At 50.0% G+C, this 22,015-nt stretch overlaps 1 protein-coding gene across 1 annotated transcript in view; it reads left to right on the top strand.

Annotated features, from left to right (window-relative positions):
• Window positions 1–22,015, top strand: part of MEGF11 (multiple EGF like domains 11) — a 353,514-nt gene that overhangs the window by 258,492 nt on the left and 73,007 nt on the right. Inside the window, exons 6-7 of the mRNA XM_057721978.1 lie at window positions 14,860–15,106; window positions 16,350–16,470. Of these exons, the coding sequence (XP_057577961.1) occupies window positions 14,860–15,106; window positions 16,350–16,470 (368 nt within the window). The remainder of the gene's footprint in view (window positions 1–14,859; window positions 15,107–16,349; window positions 16,471–22,015) is intronic.

Raw genomic sequence — 22,015 nt, 5'->3', positions numbered from 1 at the left:
GGAGAATGGTGGGTGGGATCAGAGCCTGAAGACGTGGAGTCTCAGCTCTCCTAACCAGACCAGGGGCCTTGGGCAAGCTGCTTCACTTCTCTGGTTCTCGGCCTGTCCACCTGAGCAACAGGAATGCCAACGTTTGCTTTGTTGACCTGTAAGCATAGAGGTGCTTTGGAAGGTCAAGGGTGTACAGATAAGCAGAGTTATTCCAAATAACAAGTTCATGGTGCAAAGACTTGGAAGAATGGCTGTATAAAGTGAGGCCAACCTGCATTTGTTGTCTTTGTTGTCAAAAATCTACTTATGCCTGTGATCCAGTGGGCACCTTCGAGCAGAAATTCAGAGCACGCACGTGCTGCAGGATCCAACACTTTGCTTCCTCCTTTGGGTTTGCTGTTCTCCCCATCCCTGAGTCTTTGTCTCTGATAGTTCCTCCAGGTGATTCAGAGATCTCAGTGCATCTGAGATGGAAGGAATCTTAGGGCTCGTCTAGTGCTACACTCTTTATTTTACAATGGGGAAACTGAGGACCAAAGAAGGGATGTGAGTTGCCTAAGGGTGCACAGAAAGTCTGGTGTCCATAACCCCCAGATGGGGCCAGAGGCCAGGAGGGGATGGAGGGTAGAGACTCTCCTTGGGCAGGATGTTACTTCTCTGTGTCTCAGTTTCCTCATCTGAAAATGGAGATTATGGGGTTGTAGGGAGGGTGAAATGAGATACTGCTTTGTGAAGAGCTCAGACAGGGCCTCATCTATAACAGCGCTCACTGTGTGTTAGCTGCTACTGTCCTGGCTGTACCAGCAGGCACCAACACCGCCACACAGCCATTCTGATCAATGAGTGCCCTGCCCTGCCAGTTAATGAGTCGTTTTAGTGTCATCCTTGGTTACAGTCACAGGACTTCCCAAAAAAGACAGAGAGGACAGCCGGATCGCCATTAAAACCACCTATAAACCTGTCCTGGTTTGCTCTCTTCCCTCCTCTGGGCTGTGTTCTAGCCCAGTGCCATTCAGGGTGGTCTGTGGACCCAAAGTCCAGGAGTCGTCACTGGCCAGCAATGAGATAAGTAAGAAAATTGATAGTAAACATTTAGAAACTTACAGCAATTTTGACATTGCTGTGACAGACAAGCCCGTGGTTGGTGGACTGCTCTGCTGAGCAAGGCATAGCCTAGCGTGGGTGCTGTTAGAGGCTCGTGGCAAGTGCCCTGTGGTGTGACCTGCATACAAGTTGTGCTTAGTTAGGACCATGTGTCTGGAGTGGATTGAAAAACAAAACTCGTCTTTCCCCATGGATAGTTTGAGAAGCAGTGGTCTAGCCTTCCTTCAATGAGGCAACCTGCTTAGCCTGCTTACCAGGCCTTCTGCAGCCGGGCTGTGTGTACCCCTCCTTGCAGGCCGCTCTGCACCCTGAATTCTCCCTCCCTGCCTTTGCCTCCTTCCTGTCTTCCCCTTGCTTTCCCACCTATTGAAATCCTATCCCTCCTTCTAGATCCTAAGTCAAATCCTATCTCTTCCTGAAGGCCTATGTGGGCAGATTAACCCCTCCCCCACCCCACATCCCCCCAACCTCCCAGTGCCCTTTCACCTCCAGCCAGTGCCTCTCCCAGTCTATCTCCTGTGGTCCACAGCTGCTGCATGTGTGCCTGACCTGGGTCACTCTCTGGCCCCTGAGGACCGGCTGGGCTCTCCCACCCTTTTTAAGCCCCACCTAGTCTAGACCTTACATCTACTCAGTTTTCAATAACTGTCAGCCAAGCCGATCCAAAGCACCAGGTGTACCAGTCGGCTCAAGGTACTGCCTTTGACAAAAGAAAAAAATGGCTCAGATGTGAATCCGTTTCATTGGGACAATTGCGGTGTAAAACCCTGCCGGACAACCAGGGGAGCCACTGTGTCTGCTGGTGAGAACAGCCTTCTGCCACTAGCTCCCAGGATGAGTGGCTGGGGTGGAGGGTTCCAGGTCCATCCTGCCCCTGGCCTAGAGCTGATTCCCACAGGACTCTCCAGGCTGCCCTGGCCCAAGTGACCTCTACTTTCCTTACTGCTCCCTGTGCCTGTGACCCCCTAGTGAGCTGCTGGAGCAGATCTACACAACCCCAGCTTCCTCCTCCTCCTTCCTACCTGCTGAGAAAGACTCCCACTCCATCACCAACAGGGCAACAAGTGAGCCGGGCTTTAATTCAAAAATGCTCTGTGGGCCCACGAGGGAATCCGGCATCTGCCCAGCCTTTGTTTTGGCTGTGTTGGGCCTTCGTTGCTGCAAGCGGGCTTTCTCTGGTTGTGGCTCGTGGGGGCTACTCTTCGTTGCAGTGGCTTCTCTTGTTGTGGAGCACGGGCTCTAGGCGCACAGGCTCAGTAGTTGTGGCGAATGGGCTTAGTTGCTCCATGGCATGTGGGATCTTCCCGGACCAGGGATCGAACCTGTGTCTCCTGCATTGGCAGGCAGATTCTTTTTTTCTTTCTTTTTTTTTTTTTAAATATTTGTTTATTTATTTTGGTTGCACTGGGTCTTAGTTGCAGCAGGCAGGCTCCTTAGTTGCAGCTCATTGGCTCCTTAGTTGTGGCATGCGAACTCTTCATTGCAGCATGCATGTGGGATCTAGTTCCCCAACCAGGGATTGAACCCGGGCCCCCTGCATTGGGAGCACGGAGTCCTATCCACTGAGCCACCAGGGAAGTCCCGGCAGGCAGATTCTTAACCATTGTGCCACCTGGGAAGTCCCTCACTGCTGCTTTTTCCGCTTCCAGCATATTGCCTGTGGGGACAGTGCCAGGCAGAAAGTTCCTTAAGGACAGAGACACTGTGCACCACCTTGACTGCTTCCCCCATGAGCGTCCATTGAAGTGCTGGCCCTGAAGTGGCTGCCACTGAGTGAGGGGACGAAGGAGAAGGCATTACTTTAAATTGCAGCAAAAAATTCCTCAGCTAGACCTATGGAAGAACTTCCTGACTGTGAGAGGAATTAAACACAGACTTTGAAAGGCAGAAAGGGTCTTAGAAATTAGGTTTTCATCCCCCTCCCATTTAGCTGCTTGACACTCTATCCTTATGTGAGAACCCAGCAGAAAACCCAGCAGCTCTGGAGCTGTGGAAATGGGGGGTCCAGAGCCCCTGTCACGGCCCCAACGCCCATCCCAGGCGTAGGACCCACTCGCAGCTTTATACCCACTCATCTGAGGTAATCCTTTCTCTCTTCCACTGGAGATGCTGAGGCCTGGAAGGGTGGTACCTTTCTCTCCCAAAGCCTGTGACAGAGCCAGAGAGAAGCTCTTCCGCCAGACTAGACCTCACTGTTTGAAGCAAGTCGGAGTGAAGGGGGTGAAGGGGGATGAAGGGAAATGGTGGACGAGGCTGTGGGATGAGTTCACGCCTCATGGGCTTGGACCCCATGACCTTCCTGTGTCCTTTCCTTCCCTGCCTGTAAGTTCATCGCCCTCAGAGCACACATCTGGGGGTCCCACTCCCGCACTGCGGACTTTCACCAAATTCCCTTTGATCCCCAGCTGCCCCTCCCCGTCCTCAGCCCAGGGTTTGCTCAGGAGCTTTGAAAAGGGGGTGAGAGCTGGGCCCCACTGGGGAGGGTGCAGGCCTGGACAGCGGGCCCCGTGGCAGGTCTGTAGTGTCTTTGCCGCCTTTGAAAGGCTCTTCCAAAGAGGTAATTCCTTTGTGCACAGACATGATTTATGAGGCTTTCTAGGCAAATTGTGGAGATAAATGGTCTTTGGGGCTGGGAAGCTTCAAAGGCAGTGATGCAGGCAGATCAGAGGGAGCTGGGCCCTCATTAAAAGCCTCTGGTGTGGCGGAGGAGGGGGGAAGGTTAGGCTCGGAGAAGAGCTGAGGACAGGCTAGCTCAGGCCAGCCTCTGGGTCCATCTGGGGCCACCCGCAGCTTACCTCTCACCCTGGGCCTCACAGACTCCACTGCTGAAGTGTAGGAGGCAGAAGTGCTGGGCCCATTAAGGTGCATTGATCCAGAGGTGGGTACAGCCCAGGGCAGAAGCTTCGAGCGTGGAGCACGGTGCTGCGTGAGTTCCAGTGCGGACTCTAGCAGGGAAGAGAGAGACAGAGCAGGGGGTCCACGGAGTTGGCACCAGCCTCTGCCCAGCCTAGCCCGGGGACCACACAGGCACAGAGTCTCACCCTCCAGCCTCTCACTGATGAACTGGACATCCCCCTTCTCCTCTGATCTCGGTATCCTCTCTGTACAAGGACAGCACAGGCGTAAACAGACTCCGGTGCTCCAGCTCTGCTGTACCTTCTACCTGATGCTCTGTGGTTCAAGGCCCTGTTGTTAAATGTCCCCATTTGAGAAACAGGCCAGAGATCACAGTGGCTGTGAGATGATGGGCAAGTCACCCAACCACACCTGACCTTGATTCCTTCCTCTGAAGAACGCAGATAATCATAGCTGCGCAGAGGAACCAGTACAATACCTACTGCAAAGTACCTAACACCTGATTTTCTTCCCCATCACCTGTCCATGCAGTATCATGGCATTTTCCATCTGGGGTGGTCCCTGTGAAGTTGATAAATTTGATTTCCGCACCTTCCCATCTCCTCTCTCCGAAAGCAGGTTAACACACATGCACACACACCCTTCCTAATCTGGAGCTCAGGCCTGCTAATTGCTGCTTGGATATTAACATTTGAATGGTGTATTAATGGCTGATAATGCCGCATAATGTGACCAACACCCCCCCCCCAAAGACACACCCCTACACAAACATGGGATGATGTGTAATTTAATAGGGGATTCCTGCAGATGCTGAAGAATGGAGTCCTAACGGTGCAAGGCCAGGCAGACTCAGTCGTATCTTGAAGCAAGGGTCCAGTGCTGGTTTCCAGATGCATCCATCCACAGAGAGATGCAGGGCACTGTTAAAATGGAGTTGCTGAGTCTCCCCACTCTGTCTTGATATTTTGATAATGTGATTTCCGTTTAAAATGGACTTGGTTGCCTGGAATTGTGGTCAAGGCTGTGGCGATGGACATGAGGAAAGTAATGAGCTGAAGCCACTGACTTTGCTCAGGGCGTTTTGCTGCACCTACTGAGTTCATTCCCTCCTCCTGTCCTGCTGTCCAAGACCCAACCAGCTCCCAGGCCCCCTGACCTGACAGTAGGCATTCTTCCCAGTTGTAGCCGCCCCAGTAACAGCCTTCCCAGCATCCCTCCATCCTCCTCTGTTCTGGTGGGCCAGTGTCTCTTGTTTCTCAGATCAGCCCCTAGAAGTGAGTGCTCAAGTCAGTTGAGTGGGTGCTCAACAATTGTCTGAGAAGTGAATAAATGAGCCTAACTCATCCCCCAAAAGCCGGTGTGGTGGGATGGAAAGAGCTTTAGATGGACATGGCCAGGTAGTTTCAAATCTAGTTCTCCAGTGCATTAACCCTGTGACCACAGGCGTGTCACTTGGCCCCTCTGATCAGTTTCCTGACTTGGAAAATGTAGGGGGTACCTGAGATGCCCTCTGAAGCCAAGGGCTAAGAAAACCAGTCTTTGACTCTCAACTTTGCCTTTTGGAGTTCAGGGTGCTTTTTCCCCCAAGGGGACATTTCTCAATATCTGGAGACATGTTTTGGTTGTCACAGTTGTGGAGGAGGGGATGCTATTGGTATCCAGAGAGTAGAGGCCAGAGATGCCACTAAACATCCTACAATTCACAGGACACCCCCCCACAACAAAGAATTTTCTGGCCCAAAATGTCAATCATACTGAGAAACCCTGATTTACTTGTTTCATGTCTCTAAGCCTCAGTTTTCTCAGTTGAAAAATGGGATAATAATCGACCTCACACGGTTTGCCTCAAATCCTCTTTGAAAGGAGGCAAAGTATGAACAAATGGCACAGGCTTAGTAAGGAGATTAAATGAAGCAACCCGTATGTGAACATAGCTGGTCTGTAGGAGGCTCACGGGATTAGGGTTTTGCCTACCCTGTGTGTGTTTAGGCCTCCACCCCTCCCGCCCTCGGGGACCAGTGGGAGTGGAGGGGCAGCCTGCTGTTCCATGCAGCCATGGTGAATTCCGCCTCCCTTTAGAGGTTTAAGGGAGATAGACAGTGTGGTTAAATAACACAAAGTAGCAAGTGTAATAAATAGATCACTAAGAGCTAATGATACATCATTATAATCCTGTGCTGTCAGCATCTGCTAGGCTTAGGGGCTGTGTCAGGAGATTTGGGTTTTAATCTACAGCACCTTGGTCTATTAATATTTAATTCCAGCAATCTAAGTGGTGGAGAGGTAGGGAGGAGAGCCACGGCTCAGCTCAGAGCCTGCCTAACCACCTCGAATTTTTCTTTCCACACCAGGGCAAACATACCGTCTACCCTGTCTCTTCTGGCCTGTTTCTCAAGTGGGGACATTGAACAACAGAGCATAGAATCACACGATATCAGAACAGGAAGAGACCCCAACGTATACCTACTAGTGTTTCTTTTTTTTTTCTTTTCCGTTATGGTTGATCACAGGATATTGCGTATTGTTCCAGTAGGACCTTGATGTTTATCTATTCTATATATAATAGTTTGCATCTGCTAGTCCCAAACGCCCGATCCAACGCTCCCCTGCCCCATCCTGGTGTTTCTTAATGTGGACATCACTGGCACTTGGAGGGCCTAGTTCTTCATTGTGCAGGACTGTCCCTGATCATTTGTGACAACCTCATCCCTCCATCCCTCTCTTTCCAGGTGCCCTCTTGGGGTGGGTGACCGACTGCAAGCAAGAACCACTGATCCAAATCTGTCATTTTACACACGGAAACACAGAGGCCCAGAGAGGGGAGGGGGTCGCCCAAGATTGCTCAGCATTGGCTCCGACCCACCCTTTGATGCTCCTTCAGAATTGCAGCTTAGGTCTGGAAAAAGTGGAGGGGCTCAGCCTTTGAGGATTTGCCTGTGCTTTTATTGGGGCAAGTCAGTCGACAAATGGCCTTGCTCACTGGGAAGTCACTTTGTTCAGCAGCTGGAGTGGTTTCCAGGGGCTGCTGCTCTGTCTCTGCCTCCATGCCTGCTGCTTTGTAAACTTAGGAGCAATCCCATGACCTGTCAGCTCCCCCACTTCTTCTCAGGGTGGGTGGGGGCATGGGCCATTCCTGGGAGATGCTCTGACGGCATCAAGCCTTTCCACTGCTAAGCACGGGGCACTGTGGGGGCCTTGGCTCAGACTCTGGTACAGGCCGGGGCAGCCCAGGGCCATTGGATTCCAGGTGTCTTTCTACCCCTTGACCTTCACATCAGCGGCCAGTCCTCCTCCTTGCTGGGTCTCAGGGCTGCCATCTCTGGAATGGAGGAACCGTCCATCTCTTCCACTCCGCCCCACCCAGACTCAGCCTCCTCTTGCCCATCCGCCTGAGAGGAACAGTGAGAAAGCAGATCACCAGAAAGAGAGTAGTTCTCACCTGCTGAGCTTTCTGAAAGGACCTGTCCTTGGGCTCCACCCGTCTAGAATAATTAAATCAGAATGTCCAGGGCTGCAGCCCATGCACGAGAGGTTTTTGAAATCTCCAGGTGGTGCTACTGAGCAGCCAGGCCGAGGACCACTGCCTGAGGATGTGAGTCCCCGCCAGCTGGGAGGGGGCTCTTTGGTCACCGGAGAAGGGCTGGCTGAGCCCCCTCTTCAGCATGGCTGCTGACTCTCCCTGCTACGGGCTGGACGCTGGCAGAGACTGGGGCATGTAGGGGGCAGGGGCAGCTGCAAACATGAACTCACCCCAGCTCCCCCTGCTGTAACCCACGGGGACTCCGAGGCTAGTGGAGGCGTTGGACCCAAGACACCTAAGTCTACTTATAGAGAAGTGGTGACAAAAAAACACAATGGTCAACCACGTTGTTGTTCCTAATAGAGAAAGTCAACAAAGGCATAAAAACATAGCAGGTTGTGCCTTTAATAAGGGATCTTCAGAGTCTGTGAGCCGCACCCTGTTCGATTTGACTGGATTTTCCAGAAGAATGGGAAATCGTAACCCTCACCCAGCGTGGGAGAGCAAAGATGTAAGAACGTTGTCCAGAGACAGTGAGAAGGTCCATTCATTCCCTTCTTCATGTGTCAACACCGTTGAGTGTGTTCTCTACACTGGGAACCAGTCTATGTCTTCAGAATAACAGAGCATCAGACACACTGGGATTCTGTGGACATGAAGCTGGGATTCCCTGGGAGAGGCACGGAATGAAAAATAAAAATGCAAGATGAGGAAAAAAAAAAAAAGTGATCTTCAGGGATTGCAAAAGATGTTTGGACACGCGTGTGCACAGCAACAGTATTCACAACAGCCAAAGTGAAAACAACCCAAGTGTCCCTCAAGAGATGCATGAATAAACAAAATGTGGCATATTTATACAATAGAATACTACTCGGTCATAAAAGTAATGAGGTGCAGATACATGCTACGTCATGGAGAAACCTTGAAAATGTTATGCTAAGTGAAAGAAGCCAGACACAGCCTCTGTGGAAAATGAACCTCTGTTCTCACATCTCCCTGTGCCTTATCTAAGCTGGCCGTCTAAGCCTAGGCTGGCCGTCTAAGCCTAGGCTGGCCGCCAGCATCCCATGTCCCCTCTTCCATCAACACCAGGCCACACCCAGTAGGACAGCAGGGGTTAGTGCTCAGACACCCAGTCACTCCCCAGCTGTGTGACCTTGGACAAGGTAGCTGACTTCCCTGGGCCTCTGTTTCCTAATCTGCAAAATGAGGATAAGAATAGCACCTGCTTTAAAGGGTTATTGTGAGAATTAAATGAGAAAATTTACTTTACGCCTTTATCTCGTGGCCTGGTACGTATTAACTGCTCTTTCGAGTGTAGTTAGAAATTTGAAAGCATGTCTGTGGTGAAGGGAGAGATGTAGCCACTCCCCTTGTAGGGGTGGGAGAGCACCGGGCCTGGGCTCCCCAGAAAGGAGAGGTCAGCTGGGAGATGCACAGGCTGGGAAGGGCGAGAGTTGGCCGGATTAAGGGAACAGAACAAGCCAGGCCACAGACTTTTAGGTGCCCTAATCCCTCACTCACTGCCCAGAGGAGATCCGCCCCCTTGAAAAAAATCAGCCAAAGCCAAATATAATTAGGAAGGAGCATCTGTGACAGAAACAAAAAAAGTCTGTGAGGGGGTGACATTGCGAGGCCAAACTGGAAAGAATTTGCGTTTGTCTGTGAAAGAATGCAAAGTCCTGTTGTAATTTTAATGATGATAGTTTTTATTCGCCTTCAGCAGGGTAAATAATTGACTCACTGCCTCATTTCTCTGTCATTCCTAGGGAATGAGGTGTTTTTAAGTAGATTTTCTAAGATAAGTGAAGCTTATCCCTGTGAACCCTAACATTATCACTTTAGGGGGAATGTCTATGGAATGGATTACACACTTCCCTGCTTCCTTAATCAGAATATTCTAAATTAAATGGAACTTCTTCCTGTCAATTTGGACATGAGGGGTTATTTGCTCCTGTGTTAGTGACTCCAAGTTGCTTTGCTTTTTTAGTCTACAAATGTTTTCTGTTTATTTCCATCGGTTCCTACTGTGAATAGAGCTCTTTTTTGGGGGGGAAGCCCCATAAAACACATACACACACATAAACACATATATATGTGTGCGTTCACACATACCGCGCACACACACACCAATCTGCAAACCCAGATTGTCGGGCTTAATGGAATTGCATTTCCATGTGCTTCTCTAATGCCCTGAACTGCCCTCATCATGGTACTTTCACAACATTCCTTAAATGCTGCTCCCTCGGCTCTGTCCCCACTAGACTGTGCACTCAAAGTGGGGACACTTTCTGGCACTAGCAGGTGCTGGGTAGATGGTTTCAAATGGACGAGTAGAAGAACGAAAGCACCCAAGCGTGAGGGCATCATTCAGTAGGTGAACGGGTTTTGAATGCCTTCCTGGATGTACCTTAGATACCTCAAACCACGGTGAGCAAAATTAACCTCATTCTTTTCCCCCCAATATCTGCTCTTCCCCTTATGTTTCCATAAAGAATGTGGGACCAGCATCCACCCAGCAGCCAGAACTGAGGTGCCAACCTCCCTCCCTCCTCTTCTTCCCTCAGCACCCTGTCAATCACCACGTCCTTGCTGATTCAACCTTATAAACACAGCTGAAATCTGTCCGCTTCTCTCCATCCCAAATGCTACTTTAGTCAAGACCACCATCATCTCTGTTCAGTTACAACAGCCAGCCCCCAAACCCCACCCCTACTCCATCTCTCCTGCCCACAGATCTATTCTCACCAAATCAGTCTTTCAGCAGCCACACCTGGCTGGTCAGTCCTCCACTTAGAACACATTTAGAGCCTCCCGGCCCTTGTACAAAGTCTGCCCCCATGAACACAGCTCGGAAAGCCCTTGCACCTGGCACCCTGCCCAGGAATTGGCCTCACCTTGTACTCTCCCTTAAAGTCTACACTCCAGATACACACACCTTTTTTTTTTTCATTTTCTCTCACATTCAAGTTTTTCCCACATCCAAGTGTTCATATATATTATTTCCTCTGCCTAGATCCATTCTCCACCCTCACCTTCTTCAGGTTTTTTCTTTGAGGGCTTTTTTTTCCTGAACCATTCCCAGTCTGGGTTCAGACCTTCCTGGGTCTTCCTCTAATAACTTGAGTAACCCCTATTATAGTCCTTCTGCAGTCTGCCTTAAAAGCTGCTCCCGTGACTTTGTCCCCACTGGACTGCACACTCCAAGAGATCCTAGCAGGTGCTTGGTAAATGTTGGTTGAATGAATGAGTAGAAGAATGAAAGCACCCAAGTATTAGTGCATGGACTTCATGACAATACCCCAGCTCGCTTATCAAGGCAGAGTTTTGCTTCTTACTGGGTTTTGGTTGTGACAGAGTGAATGGAGGTCCTGTCTGATAAGCAAAGTGTAACTGTCTGTCCTGGGATGCACCAAGGACAAGCTGGCCCTGGACTCCAACAGTTCAGTACAGAGCCAAGGTCTGAGAGCAGTGACTCTGCTGTTGAAATGAGGGGAATCCCTTGTTCTGGATCCCAGGGTTGTTCACAGTACTGAGTGGGGAGGATGTGGCTAGTCTCCGTGGTGTCCAGGCCCTCATGCTTTGCAACTGCCACATTATCCCCAGTGGCACCTCTTAAGTTTTTCTCCGCAAAGTCATTATTCAGAAAGTGTCCCATACACCTTCAGTGGAGAGTGCTGGAGCCAGGAGACCCGGCCTGCCCTTGACCATAACCTTAGGCAATCTCATAATCTCTCTGCCCTTTATTTCCCCATCTGTAAAATGGAGAAATAATAAAACCTGATTCACACAGTTTTAAATGTCACAGGTGAGCATTTAATATGTGGTGGTTATTACAGTGGAGTCACATCATATGTAAGTTAAACTCATGCAAATTTAATTCCATGTGCTTGGCAACAAAAAGAGATAGAGAAACGATACAGTAGGTAATTCTGCTAGTCTTTCCACTCACTGAGTAGATGTCCCAGAGAGAGGGTGATGTGGCAGATGCCAGACTGCTGGGTGCTCCATCACTCTCTGTCCTGTGAGCCTCTTTCAGTGTGAGTACAGGTTATAATAATAACTGGACTCAATTTTTTAAATTAAGATATAATTGACATATAACATTATATTAGTTTCATTACAAGGTAATGATTCAACATCTGTATATATAATGAAATGATCACCACCCTAAGTCCAGTTAACATCACACATAGTTACAGGTTTTTTTCTTGTGATGAGAACTTTTAAGATCTTCTCTCTCAGCAATTCTCAAATATACAATACAGAATTATTAACTATAGTCACCATGCTTTTCATTACATCCCCTGAACACATTTATCTTATAGCTGGAAGTTTGTACCTTTTGACCACCTTCGCCCCTTTTGCCCACTCCCTCTGACAACCACCAATCTGTTTTCTGTATCTATGAGTCTGATTTTTGTTAGTTTCTTTGTTAGAATCCACATATAAATGAGCTTATATGGTATTTGTCTTTCTCTGACTTATTCCACTTGGCATAATGCCCTCAAAATGTCTATCCATATTGTCACAAATGGCAAGATTTTCTTCTTTTCTGTGGCTATATGATATTCCATTGTGTGTGTGTGTTTGTGTACATTTGTGTATACACATTTTTTTAATCCATTCATCCACTGATGAACATTTAGGTTGCTTCTGTGTCATGGCTAGTATAAATAATGCTACAATGAACATGGGGGTGCAGATATCTTTTCGAGTTAATGTTTTCAGTTCTTTCAGGTAAATACCCAGGAGTAGAATTGCTGGATTGAGCAGTAGTTCTATTTTTAAGTTTTTGAGCAATCTCCATACTGTTTTCCATAGTGGCTGCACCAACTTACATCCCCACCAACAATTCACAAGGGCTTCTTTTTCTCCACATCCTTGTCAACACGTGTTATTTCCTATCTTTTAGATAATAGCCAGTCTATCAGGTTTGAGGTGATGTCTCAGTGTGGTTTTGATTTGCATTTCCCTGGTGATTATGAGCATCTTTTCAAGTACCTGTTGCTCATCTCTTTGTCATCTTCGTAAAAATGTCTATTCAGATCCTCTACCCATTTTTAATCACATTGTTTGCTATTTAGTTGTATAAGTTATTTATACATTTTGGATATTAAATTCTTATCAGATATGTGATTGGCAAATATTTTCTCCCATTTGGTAGGCTGCCTCTTCATTTTGTTGATCATTTCCTTTGCTGTGCAGAAGCTTTTTAGTTTGATGTAGTCCCACTTGTTGATTTTGCTTCCATTGCCTTTGCTTTCAGTGTCAAATCCAAAAAATCAGTGCCGAGGCCAGTATCAAGGAGCTTACTACCTATGTTTTCTTCTAGGAGTTTTACGGTTCTGGTCCTACATTCAAGTGTTTAATCCATTTTGAGTTGATTTTTACATATGGTGTAAGATAGGGGTCCAGTTTCATTCTTTTGCATGTGGCTGTCCAGTTTCCCCAATACCATTCATTTAAGAGACTGTCCTTTCCACATTGTATATTCTTGGCTCCTTTGTCATAAATTAATTGACTATATATGCATGGCTTTCTTTCTGAGCTCTGTGTTCTGTTCCACTGATCTATGTGTCTGTTTTTATGCCAGTATCATACTGTTTGGATTACTATAGCTTTGTAATATAATTTAAAATCAGAACGTGTGATGCCACCAGTGTTGTTCTTCTTTCTCAAAATTGCTTTGGCTATTGGGCTTGATTTTTGCCTCACTCACTGTAGCAGCAGGTGGAAAATGCAGGATGAGTCTTGCTCAGAATTTGGCAGCTCAGTTTGTATGTGTGTGTATTGGGGGCACAATGAAGAAGGGATGAAGCAAGGTAGGGTGATTGGGATTCCAGGTCTAGGGTGGTTCCATCTACTAAAAGTGATGGACAATTTCCATAACTTTGACCAATTGACCTTGGTCAGCAAATGGGAAGTATATGCAGGAGGTTGGTGGGGCTGATAGAGTGATTTTTCCATCAACATTTTAGTTCCCAAAGATCTCATGTACTCACTGGCTTCACTAGAACCTTGTGTTTTTGTACATACCCAACACTCAAGTACCACTGTCTCTTTGCTCATACCGAGCCTGCTCCAAGGACATCTTCCCCAGTCCCACCCACCTACCCTCTTTCCTCTCTTGAGTGTCTAAACCCTAGAATCACTGGAGCACAAAAGTCAACTAATCATCTCCTTGTCTTCAGGCAGTAGGGTCTCTAGCCATTCCAGTTTGCCCAGCACTGAAGGATTTCTCAGAACAAAGGATTTTCAATGGTGAAAACTGGGACAGTTGGTCACTCTGATAGTCAGACAAGTGAGACATCTTTTATGGCCCATTTCAGGTGCCTTCTCTTCTAGGAAGAGTTGCCTGATTCCTTAGCTGGGAACAGTCTTTTTCTCCATTGAACATCTCCTAGAACATTATTTATGCCTGTCCTTTCCTGAATTCCACATGCACCCCTACTCCAGGATTTGAGTGAATGAGGCTATAGTTTGAGGAGTCCTTGTTGTTATGTGTCCTGTATGCATCAGGTGAGGGTCAGACTAGGAAGTGGCAGCAGGCAGGTGACCTACCTGAGGACTGCCATTCAGCCCCTTTTGCCAGCTGCAGACTGTGAATTTCTGCAAAGCTGGCTCAGATATCGCTCTTTGAAACAATTACATATAAAGATCTACAATGCTGTCTGTCACCTCCCAGGGAAACATTTCTTTTTTTCCTGCTCCTTCTGAAGTTGGCTGTTTGGAAAGTAATGAAATTGAACTGAGGATGAAGGAACCAGGGGGTGTAGGCATTACTGATAGGGAGACACAGTATGAAAGAGAGATGGGGGGGTGACAGGGAGATGGAGCCAGGCGAGGAGCAGGGAGTTAGAAGACATGATCACAGAGAGTGAGCTGCTAGAGGTGAGGGAAACTAATGTTTCAGGAAGAGATGGAAAGAGAGAGATGGGGGCTGGGCTGGGGCGGCACCAAGAAGGGGAGTAGGGTCAGGGACAAGAGGGGAGGCGCACTGGAAGAGAAAGGGCGCGGCTGATGTGAAGAGAGAGCCAACCACGGAGAGTTTAGCAGAGGTAAAATAGCTTGTGGTTCCAGAGTTTCCATACAGGAGAGGGGCTCTGGAGAGGCATTGGTTGGAATGGAATGACCCCGACTGGGAGATGTGTTGAGGAAAGAAGCTTCTGAGTTGGTATGATTATTTGGGGGCGGGGCGGGGGTGGAGTTTGGCGATGAGCTGGTAGAGTTACGAAAGTTATGATGTGCCGAATCTTCCACCCAGAAACCCCTTGCGGTCGCCTACCCAGGGAAGAGCGGTGCAGAGATGGGAAGGCTATTCCCGGCCCCCATCCCAAGGAGAGTCCACGGGGATCCCTCCGCCCTGACCCGCTCCTCTCTTGCAGGCTGCGACAGCGACCACTGGGGCCCGCATTGCAGCAACCGATGCCAGTGCCAAAACGGGGCCCTGTGCAATCCCATCACCGGCGCCTGCGTGTGCGCTGCCGGCTTCCGCGGCTGGCGCTGCGAGGAGCTCTGCGCGCCGGGCACCCACGGCAAGGGCTGCCAGCTGCCGTGCCAGTGCCGCCACGGCGCCAGCTGCGACCCCCGCACCGGCGAGTGCCTCTGCGCGCCCGGCTACACCGGCGTCTAGTGAGTAAAGCCCAGGCGTGGAGGGGCGGGGCGGCTGGGAGAGCAGCATCACCTAGAGGAGAGTCCCGGCTGTAAAATCTCCGGCGTCCAGACTCCAAGTCCTGCAGAGGCTGAGCATCCGAGCCTCGCCCACGCAGGTCTCAGATCCCTGCTGTCCACGCCCCAGAGTGACTGGTACTAGCTGGGATGACCCCTGGAGGGCTGCTGTCATGGCCAGAGGAGCTAGCTAACCTCCTCCCAGAAGGCCTTTCCTGGTCTGGGCTCCAGACCTTGGCTTGTAATTCTCTTCTGATCATAATCCAAGTCCATTATTGACCCTTCCAGGCCATTTAAGACAGAGGAGGGTGAGGGCCCTGGGCAGATATCATGCATAGATTTGGGGAGTTTACTGTGCCTGTTCCTCTTCACCTGACTTCCCCTCAGACCCCAAGCAGCTCCTCACTCCAGTTCCTGGGGAGGGAGTCTGCATGGACAGGAGCCCTCCAAGGCTGCCTAGTTGAGACCCCCTCAGAAGCAAGATTGAAGTTCTCCTCCCCACCCTATCAAAGGCTCAGTGGCCGCCCCAGCAGCCCTAGACCCTGAGGGGCACCCAAGGACTCTGGCCACAGATGCATCTCTGATGGAAGTCGTGTGTCCCCTGCCCCAGTGTCTGGCCAGCTCCAGGGCCAAGGCACTGGGCTAAGGCCCAAGACCAAGACCCCGTGCAAACCCTCCCCTGCATCTCAGCAGTGCCCAGTTCCTGTATAGAAGCCTGTTGCGAGAGCTGAGAGCCTTGCAGAGCCTAGAAGAGGGTGGAGGCCTGCCTCAGACTCTCCCTCCCTCTGAATCTAGGCAGATTCTTGAAGGCTGGATACATGGCTCTGTCTCAGTTCCTTTGCTTGTGCTGTTCCTTCTGCCTGGTGTTCCCTTCCTCCCCTTTCCCAGTGAAACTAACTTCACCTCCAAGACTCAAGTAAAATGTCTCCCTCTTAGGGAAGACTTCCTCAGCTTTCCCTTGCCAGGAGAGCACTCTTCTTTACACTAAAAGCACTTGAGTCATCCCACAGGTACTGGCCCAAGCACACAACCTTCCAGTACGTTGTATCTGAGCCTTGCTTTCCCCTCCCAGCCTTGTGCCTAATATATATGACATTGACAGTGAACTCCCTTCTGGGGAGCCTGGGAGCCTTGGCACTGGCAGCACTGGGGCCCTGTCACCTGATCTGGATGCTGCTGCCTCTAACATCTCTGCTTCCCCACGCAGCTGCGAGGAGCTCTGCCCACCTGGGAGCCACGGGGCTCACTGTGAGCTGCGCTGCCCCTGCCAGAATGGGGGTACCTGCCACCACATCACTGGCGAGTGTGCCTGCCCCCCAGGCTGGATGGTAGGTGGACCTGCAGGATCTGGGTGGGGCTCTGTAGGAGGTCTGAGCATCCCTCACTCACATGCACCCTGGAGTGCTAAATTCCTCTCCCACCCTGGATACCCTCCCTCCTCTTTATGGTCATGGCATCATTAGACACTGCCAGTGGTGCTGTGGACACATCTTTGAAGCCTAGGGCTCCCAGTCAAGTGCTGTGTGACCTGAAGCAAGTTACTTAACCTCTCTGAACCTGTGATCCCTCGTGTGCAAAGAGGTTGAATTCTTCTCATAAGCTATTTCTGTCTTTCAGCATACTCACTTGAGCCGCCATGGGCTCTGAAATGTGGTGAAGAGGGTATGGAGTAAGGATGGGAGTGGTGCAGGGGAAGGGAGAGAACAGGGTATGGACCGCCTGCATTTATAGAACTTCAGATTCCCCACCTCCAACCCCTACACACACACACACACACACACGCACACGCACATGCACACTCTGATTCTGTGGTCCCCAGAATCTATATTTTAACAAGTGCTCCAGGTGATTCTGTTGCAACCTCAACCAATCCAGGTCTCTTGTCTGGGAACCACCATTGTGGGAAAGGGAGACGGGATTTATCACATCACATCAGGCCTCACATCCAATGTTGACCCTGAAAAGAGCCCTCAGCTATTCTACTCTCTGCTTCCCCATCTGCAAAATTGGCATAAAAACAGTCAGCCCTGCCCTTCATAGCAGCGTGGTTGGCAGAAGGCTCAGATGAGGCAGTGCACATCCAAGGTGCCTTGCAAACTCTGAAGTGCTCTACAGTTACTCTTTTTATATGTCCCTGGATGCCATAGGCAGTCCGCAGCCTCCTTTAAGCCAACACGCTCCCCCTGTCAGTGTCCCCACCCTCCGCAGTCCCAAGCCCCTCAGAAACAGTGCGTCACTGAGGCCGGCTTTTTCATTTCGGGGGAAGGTCAGCGACACAGCCGGCTGCCTCCCCCGGGGCCTGAGGCTTTACAAAGCCAGGAAGGACGGGCTGCTGAGCAGGACCAGGATATTTTGGGAGGCTGTGAACCACGAGGTCACAGTGGGGGGACAGCAGGAGGGATGGCTGCAGGGCCCGTTGACGCAGGCACAGATTTGCCAGAATTTTTTAGGGCAGGAAAGGACCTGGGGGATCATCTGGCCCAGCCTCTTCCCAACCTGGCTGTGTTCCAGAGTCGCAGTGGGTGGGTGTGGAGGGTGGGTTAATACAGATTCCCAGCCTGCACCAGAGATATTTAATAATCTCCCCAGATGATTCTGAGACAGCCAACCCTGTCTTCAAGTCTGCATTTGGAAACAACCAATCCAGACTGTAGGATTTCCTTCTGTGTTTCACAGAACCCTAGGATTTCTTGGATGTGAAGGTGGGGGCGAGTAGCCTAATAATTGAGGCTGAGGCTCCCACACATCCCCACTTCTCTATTTTAATTTACTAAGATTCTAGGTAAGATTTCACATAAAACAGGGCCTCCCATCTTAAAGAGGTTTGAACACCACTGGTCTGTCAATACCTTCCTTTCTCAGATGAGGAAGCTGAGGCCCAGAGAGGCTAAGTGACTGGCCAAAGCCACACAGCTGAAGAAGAGGGAGATGGAGCTGGAATCCAGGTCTCCTGACTCCTAAATCCCAGTTCTTGGTGTCTGCCTGTCTCTCTCTCTTCTGAGGAGCGTAAAGGGGCTGCTGCCTCTCCCACACCTGCCCATTTCTCCCACCCTGAACCACTCTCTGCAAAGGCCCTCTCATCTCCAGCCACTTTCCAGAAATCCATCACTCTCAGGCTGCGTCCTTGGAGACCCAACAGTGGGCAGTGAGGTCAGATCAGGATGAGTTAGGGGAAGAACAGGCCACAGGCAGACCTGCACCTGTAAAGTGCTCTCTAGGGAGACTGACGGAAGTTAGTGATTGAAGAGGAGGAGGGGAGGAAACCCACACAGAGAGATTTTTTTTTTCTCCCAATGCAGTGAGAGGTTTGTTCTTCTGGATGACAGGAAACTCTGTCAATAGAAGCCTTTGGATTTGGGGACTTTATGTTTTTAATTTTATTGTAGACAATTGCATTTCTATTTTTGACGCAGCATTTAACTTGCAGATTTGTGTAAATTATTAATATGCCTCGTGCCTGCAGAGTCACAGTGTAATGAAGCTACGGCTTGGGCCCGAGGCCCCTCCCAGGGACAGGGCTGGGGCCAAGGGGAGGGTGTGGGGCAAAGAGGGCCTCCCTTTATCCTCCTCCATTGCCTCACTTTCCTGATGGCTCCGAGTGGCTTCAGCCGCACTCAGAGATCTAAAGAGTACGATTGCTCACTCACACCAAACAGGTCCCCAAAGAATCGAGGCTTTATGCAGAGCTGGAGAGGAGCCGCCAGGAACTCTTGGTCCCCCAGGCCCTCCTCCGAGACCCCTGGCCACCAAGAACCTGGTGTATGCCCACAGCACACGACACTCGCCCAGCTGTGGTGAGCTCGTTCCCAGAGGGTCTCTGCAAAGAGCCTGGGGAGTTGTTTCCTCCCTTCCTCTGAGCTCTGAGACGTTGCAGAGGAGGGGAACCAGGTGTGAGTAGTTTGATGAGAGTGGGTACTGCAGACAGATGGGAGATAGGAGATATGATCACCTGCCTTAGGAGTTCCTGGTCTGATGGTGGAGAGGCTGGAAACATACATGTGCGCACACACACACACACACACACACACACACAGAGAGAGGAAACAACAGGCCGGAAGGGCTGGGAAATAGGACCAGTGATCAAGGAGGGCAAAGCAAGATGTTTGGAGCTGAAGCTGTAAAATCACAGAGGCGCCTGTTTGGGAAGGGTTATTCATGGGTCCCCAAGCCCTGGCCTGTGGTCTGGATTATCTCCACAGCACCCTCACCACCCGCTGTTCACTGTCCACTGAGGGCATCCGTGCCACCTGGGACAGCAGTGATCATTAGATGCTTGGAGAGGCTCCGTTGTCTCATCGGCATAACCTCAAGTCCCCCATCATCTTGACCCCCTCCTTTTTTATGCTACATTTAGCCACGGTCTTCTCTGAGTGCAGCTGATTTCCAGATTTTGACAAAACCATTTGGTCTAACCAGTCCCGAGAAGAGCAGGACTATTGCCTCACCTCGTCGCCAACCTTCTAGATGCCACACAGCCCGAGATCCCACTGCGCTTGGAGACAAGCACTCAATTGACTGTAGGGCAGGTATGGTAGGGCTGTCATAACAAAGTAGCACAGACTGGGTGGCTTAAACAACAGAAATTTATTTTCTCACAGTTCTGAAGGCCAGAAGTCTGAGACCAAGGTGTTGGCAGGCTTGGTTCCTTCTGAGGTTTCAGTCCCTGGCTTGTAGATGGCTGTCTTCTCCCTGTATCTCCACGTGGCCTTCCCTCTGAACTGGTCTGTGTCCTAATCTCCTCTCGCAATGAGGACATCAGTCATATTGGATTAGGATCCACCGTAATGACCTCATTTTAACTTTTTTGCCTCTCTCAAGACCCCATCTCCAAACACAGTCACATTCTAAGGTGCTGGGGGTTAGGATGAATCCAGAGAGACACGATTCAGCTCATAATAGCAGGAAAGAAACCATAAGACCACAGCCCTCTCAAGCTGATACTTTCCTGCCTGCTCTCTCCCCCACCTCTCCCCAAAAAGCTGTTCTTCCAACTGGCAGTAACTAATTAATTACGTGGTTCTCCCCTACTCTTCTCCGTCCAGGGTGATACTGGGCTCCTACCACCTGTACCTCATCAGGTGTCGGCTTGGGTTGAACTAATATTAACAGAGGGCCTGCTCATCTCTATATTAATGAAGGTCCTTCACATCTCTAATCTAACTGAACCTTTACAACCACTTGGGAGACTGGGGGTTACCATTCCCATTTTCTAGATGAGGAAACTGAGGCTCACGACAATCACATGACTTGTCCTCGCTTAGCCATCTGGAAGGAAGTAGAACGGGGGTTTGAGCCCAAGTCCTGACTTTGAGTCCAGTGTTCTTCCCACCACACCAGGTAGCAGCCCTTCCAAGGTAGCAGATTCCTTTAGGCCCCAGGAGCTCGAGCCCAAGGAGGGGCCTAGGGTTGCAGGAACCTGGGGTACTGCAGTTGGGGAACACTGAGCGGGGGCTGAAAGAGGTGCCAGGCCTCCTATCCAAAAAAGTCTCAAGGATGCTTGATTTTCCCAGGAAATGTTGAAAGGAAGCACACTTTCCTGTTGGTCTCTTCCGGGGGGCCTGGTCATGTCTCAGAAACTCTGAACAGAAAGGGAGTCTGGAGCCTATCAGGATGGATGGTGCGTGTGTGCGTGCGTGCGTGCGTGTGTGTGTGTGTGTGTGTGTGTGTGTGTGTGTAAGTACAGGAGGCCCCCACAATGCTCCGTGATGGGGAGGTAGGAGGTATGATAAACACAGCCCCCAGGATGGCTCAGAAGGTTTTTTCAGGGTCAGAATGTCCTTGTCCAGGACTGCAGAGGACTGGCTCAGATGGTGGCCAGAAAGGCTCATCACTTCCCTCAAGAATCCCGAGAGCTTGTGGGGAACAGTGAGAAAGGCAGCCCGAGGTAGCCCCACCACCTCCAGGAGGAAGAGGGACCCCTTTGTCTGAGTAGCTTTTCCCTGCGCCTCTCCTCACATACACACTCATGGCACCGTCCTCAGCAGCTGCTCTGCCGCTCATCCTCCATCCCTGCCCCCCTCAGCCCCCGCTCAGCCCCGCACTGTCTGACTTATGTATAGAGGAGAAAGCTGAGCTAAAAGGCCTCCCACTTAATTCATTACAAGTAAATTGGATGATATTGATAGATGACTCTGGTCAGCAGGATTTTCCTGACTAAACTAGCTTCCTCAGAGTTGGCAATTATTGGTGCTTAATAATTGTGTGTTGAACTAATTGATTAATTAATTGTGGGCGAATCCTTGATCTCCATAAGAAAAATGATCGTCTCTGGTGTGGGAGAGGCTGGAAGGGCAGCAGGAGGCAAGAGTAAGTTTAGATTTCTGTTTGATAAAGATCTGAGTGGTATGTATAATTTTAAAATTATACACAGTATCTAATACCACAAGGCTGCTGCTGGAGGGAGGGGAAAGTAGTCCTCTGCCCCCCACGCAAGCCCCACTCCCGAAAGGTACCAGGTTCAAATCTTCTAGGTGTTTCTTCTGGCATTTCCCTCCATATTTCTACATAATATGCTTTCCCGCCATCTCCCAACTTGCTAGAGCCTCATTTCAAATATCTGGTGATCCTTGGCCTGCTGTTCATGTTTTACCGTTATGCTTGGAAAAGCTCATTGGAAGCCTGGGGCACAAGGGGAGATGCCAGGCTTGTTGACTAATGGGACTCTCAAATAACAGTATCTATAGGTCTTTCCTCTCAGGGTCCCAGGAAAGGAATCCTCTAGAACCCTGCCAGAGGGCGTAGAGTCTGGTCACTAGCATCCTAGGAGCCGAGCAGGGAAAGAGAGCAGAGGGTCTGACTGTTCAGCAGACAAATCTCACAAGATCCCCATCTCTGATGCCCGCCTCCCCTTAGCTGTGCTCGGTGTCCCTGTGT

The sequence above is a fragment of the Hippopotamus amphibius genome, chromosome 2 (assembly GCF_030028045.1).
Source record: "Hippopotamus amphibius kiboko isolate mHipAmp2 chromosome 2, mHipAmp2.hap2, whole genome shotgun sequence".
NCBI classification, from domain to species: Eukaryota; Metazoa; Chordata; class Mammalia; order Artiodactyla; family Hippopotamidae; genus Hippopotamus; species Hippopotamus amphibius.
Note: the sequence above shows the minus strand (reverse complement) of the source record. Positions and strands in the feature narration are given on the sequence as shown.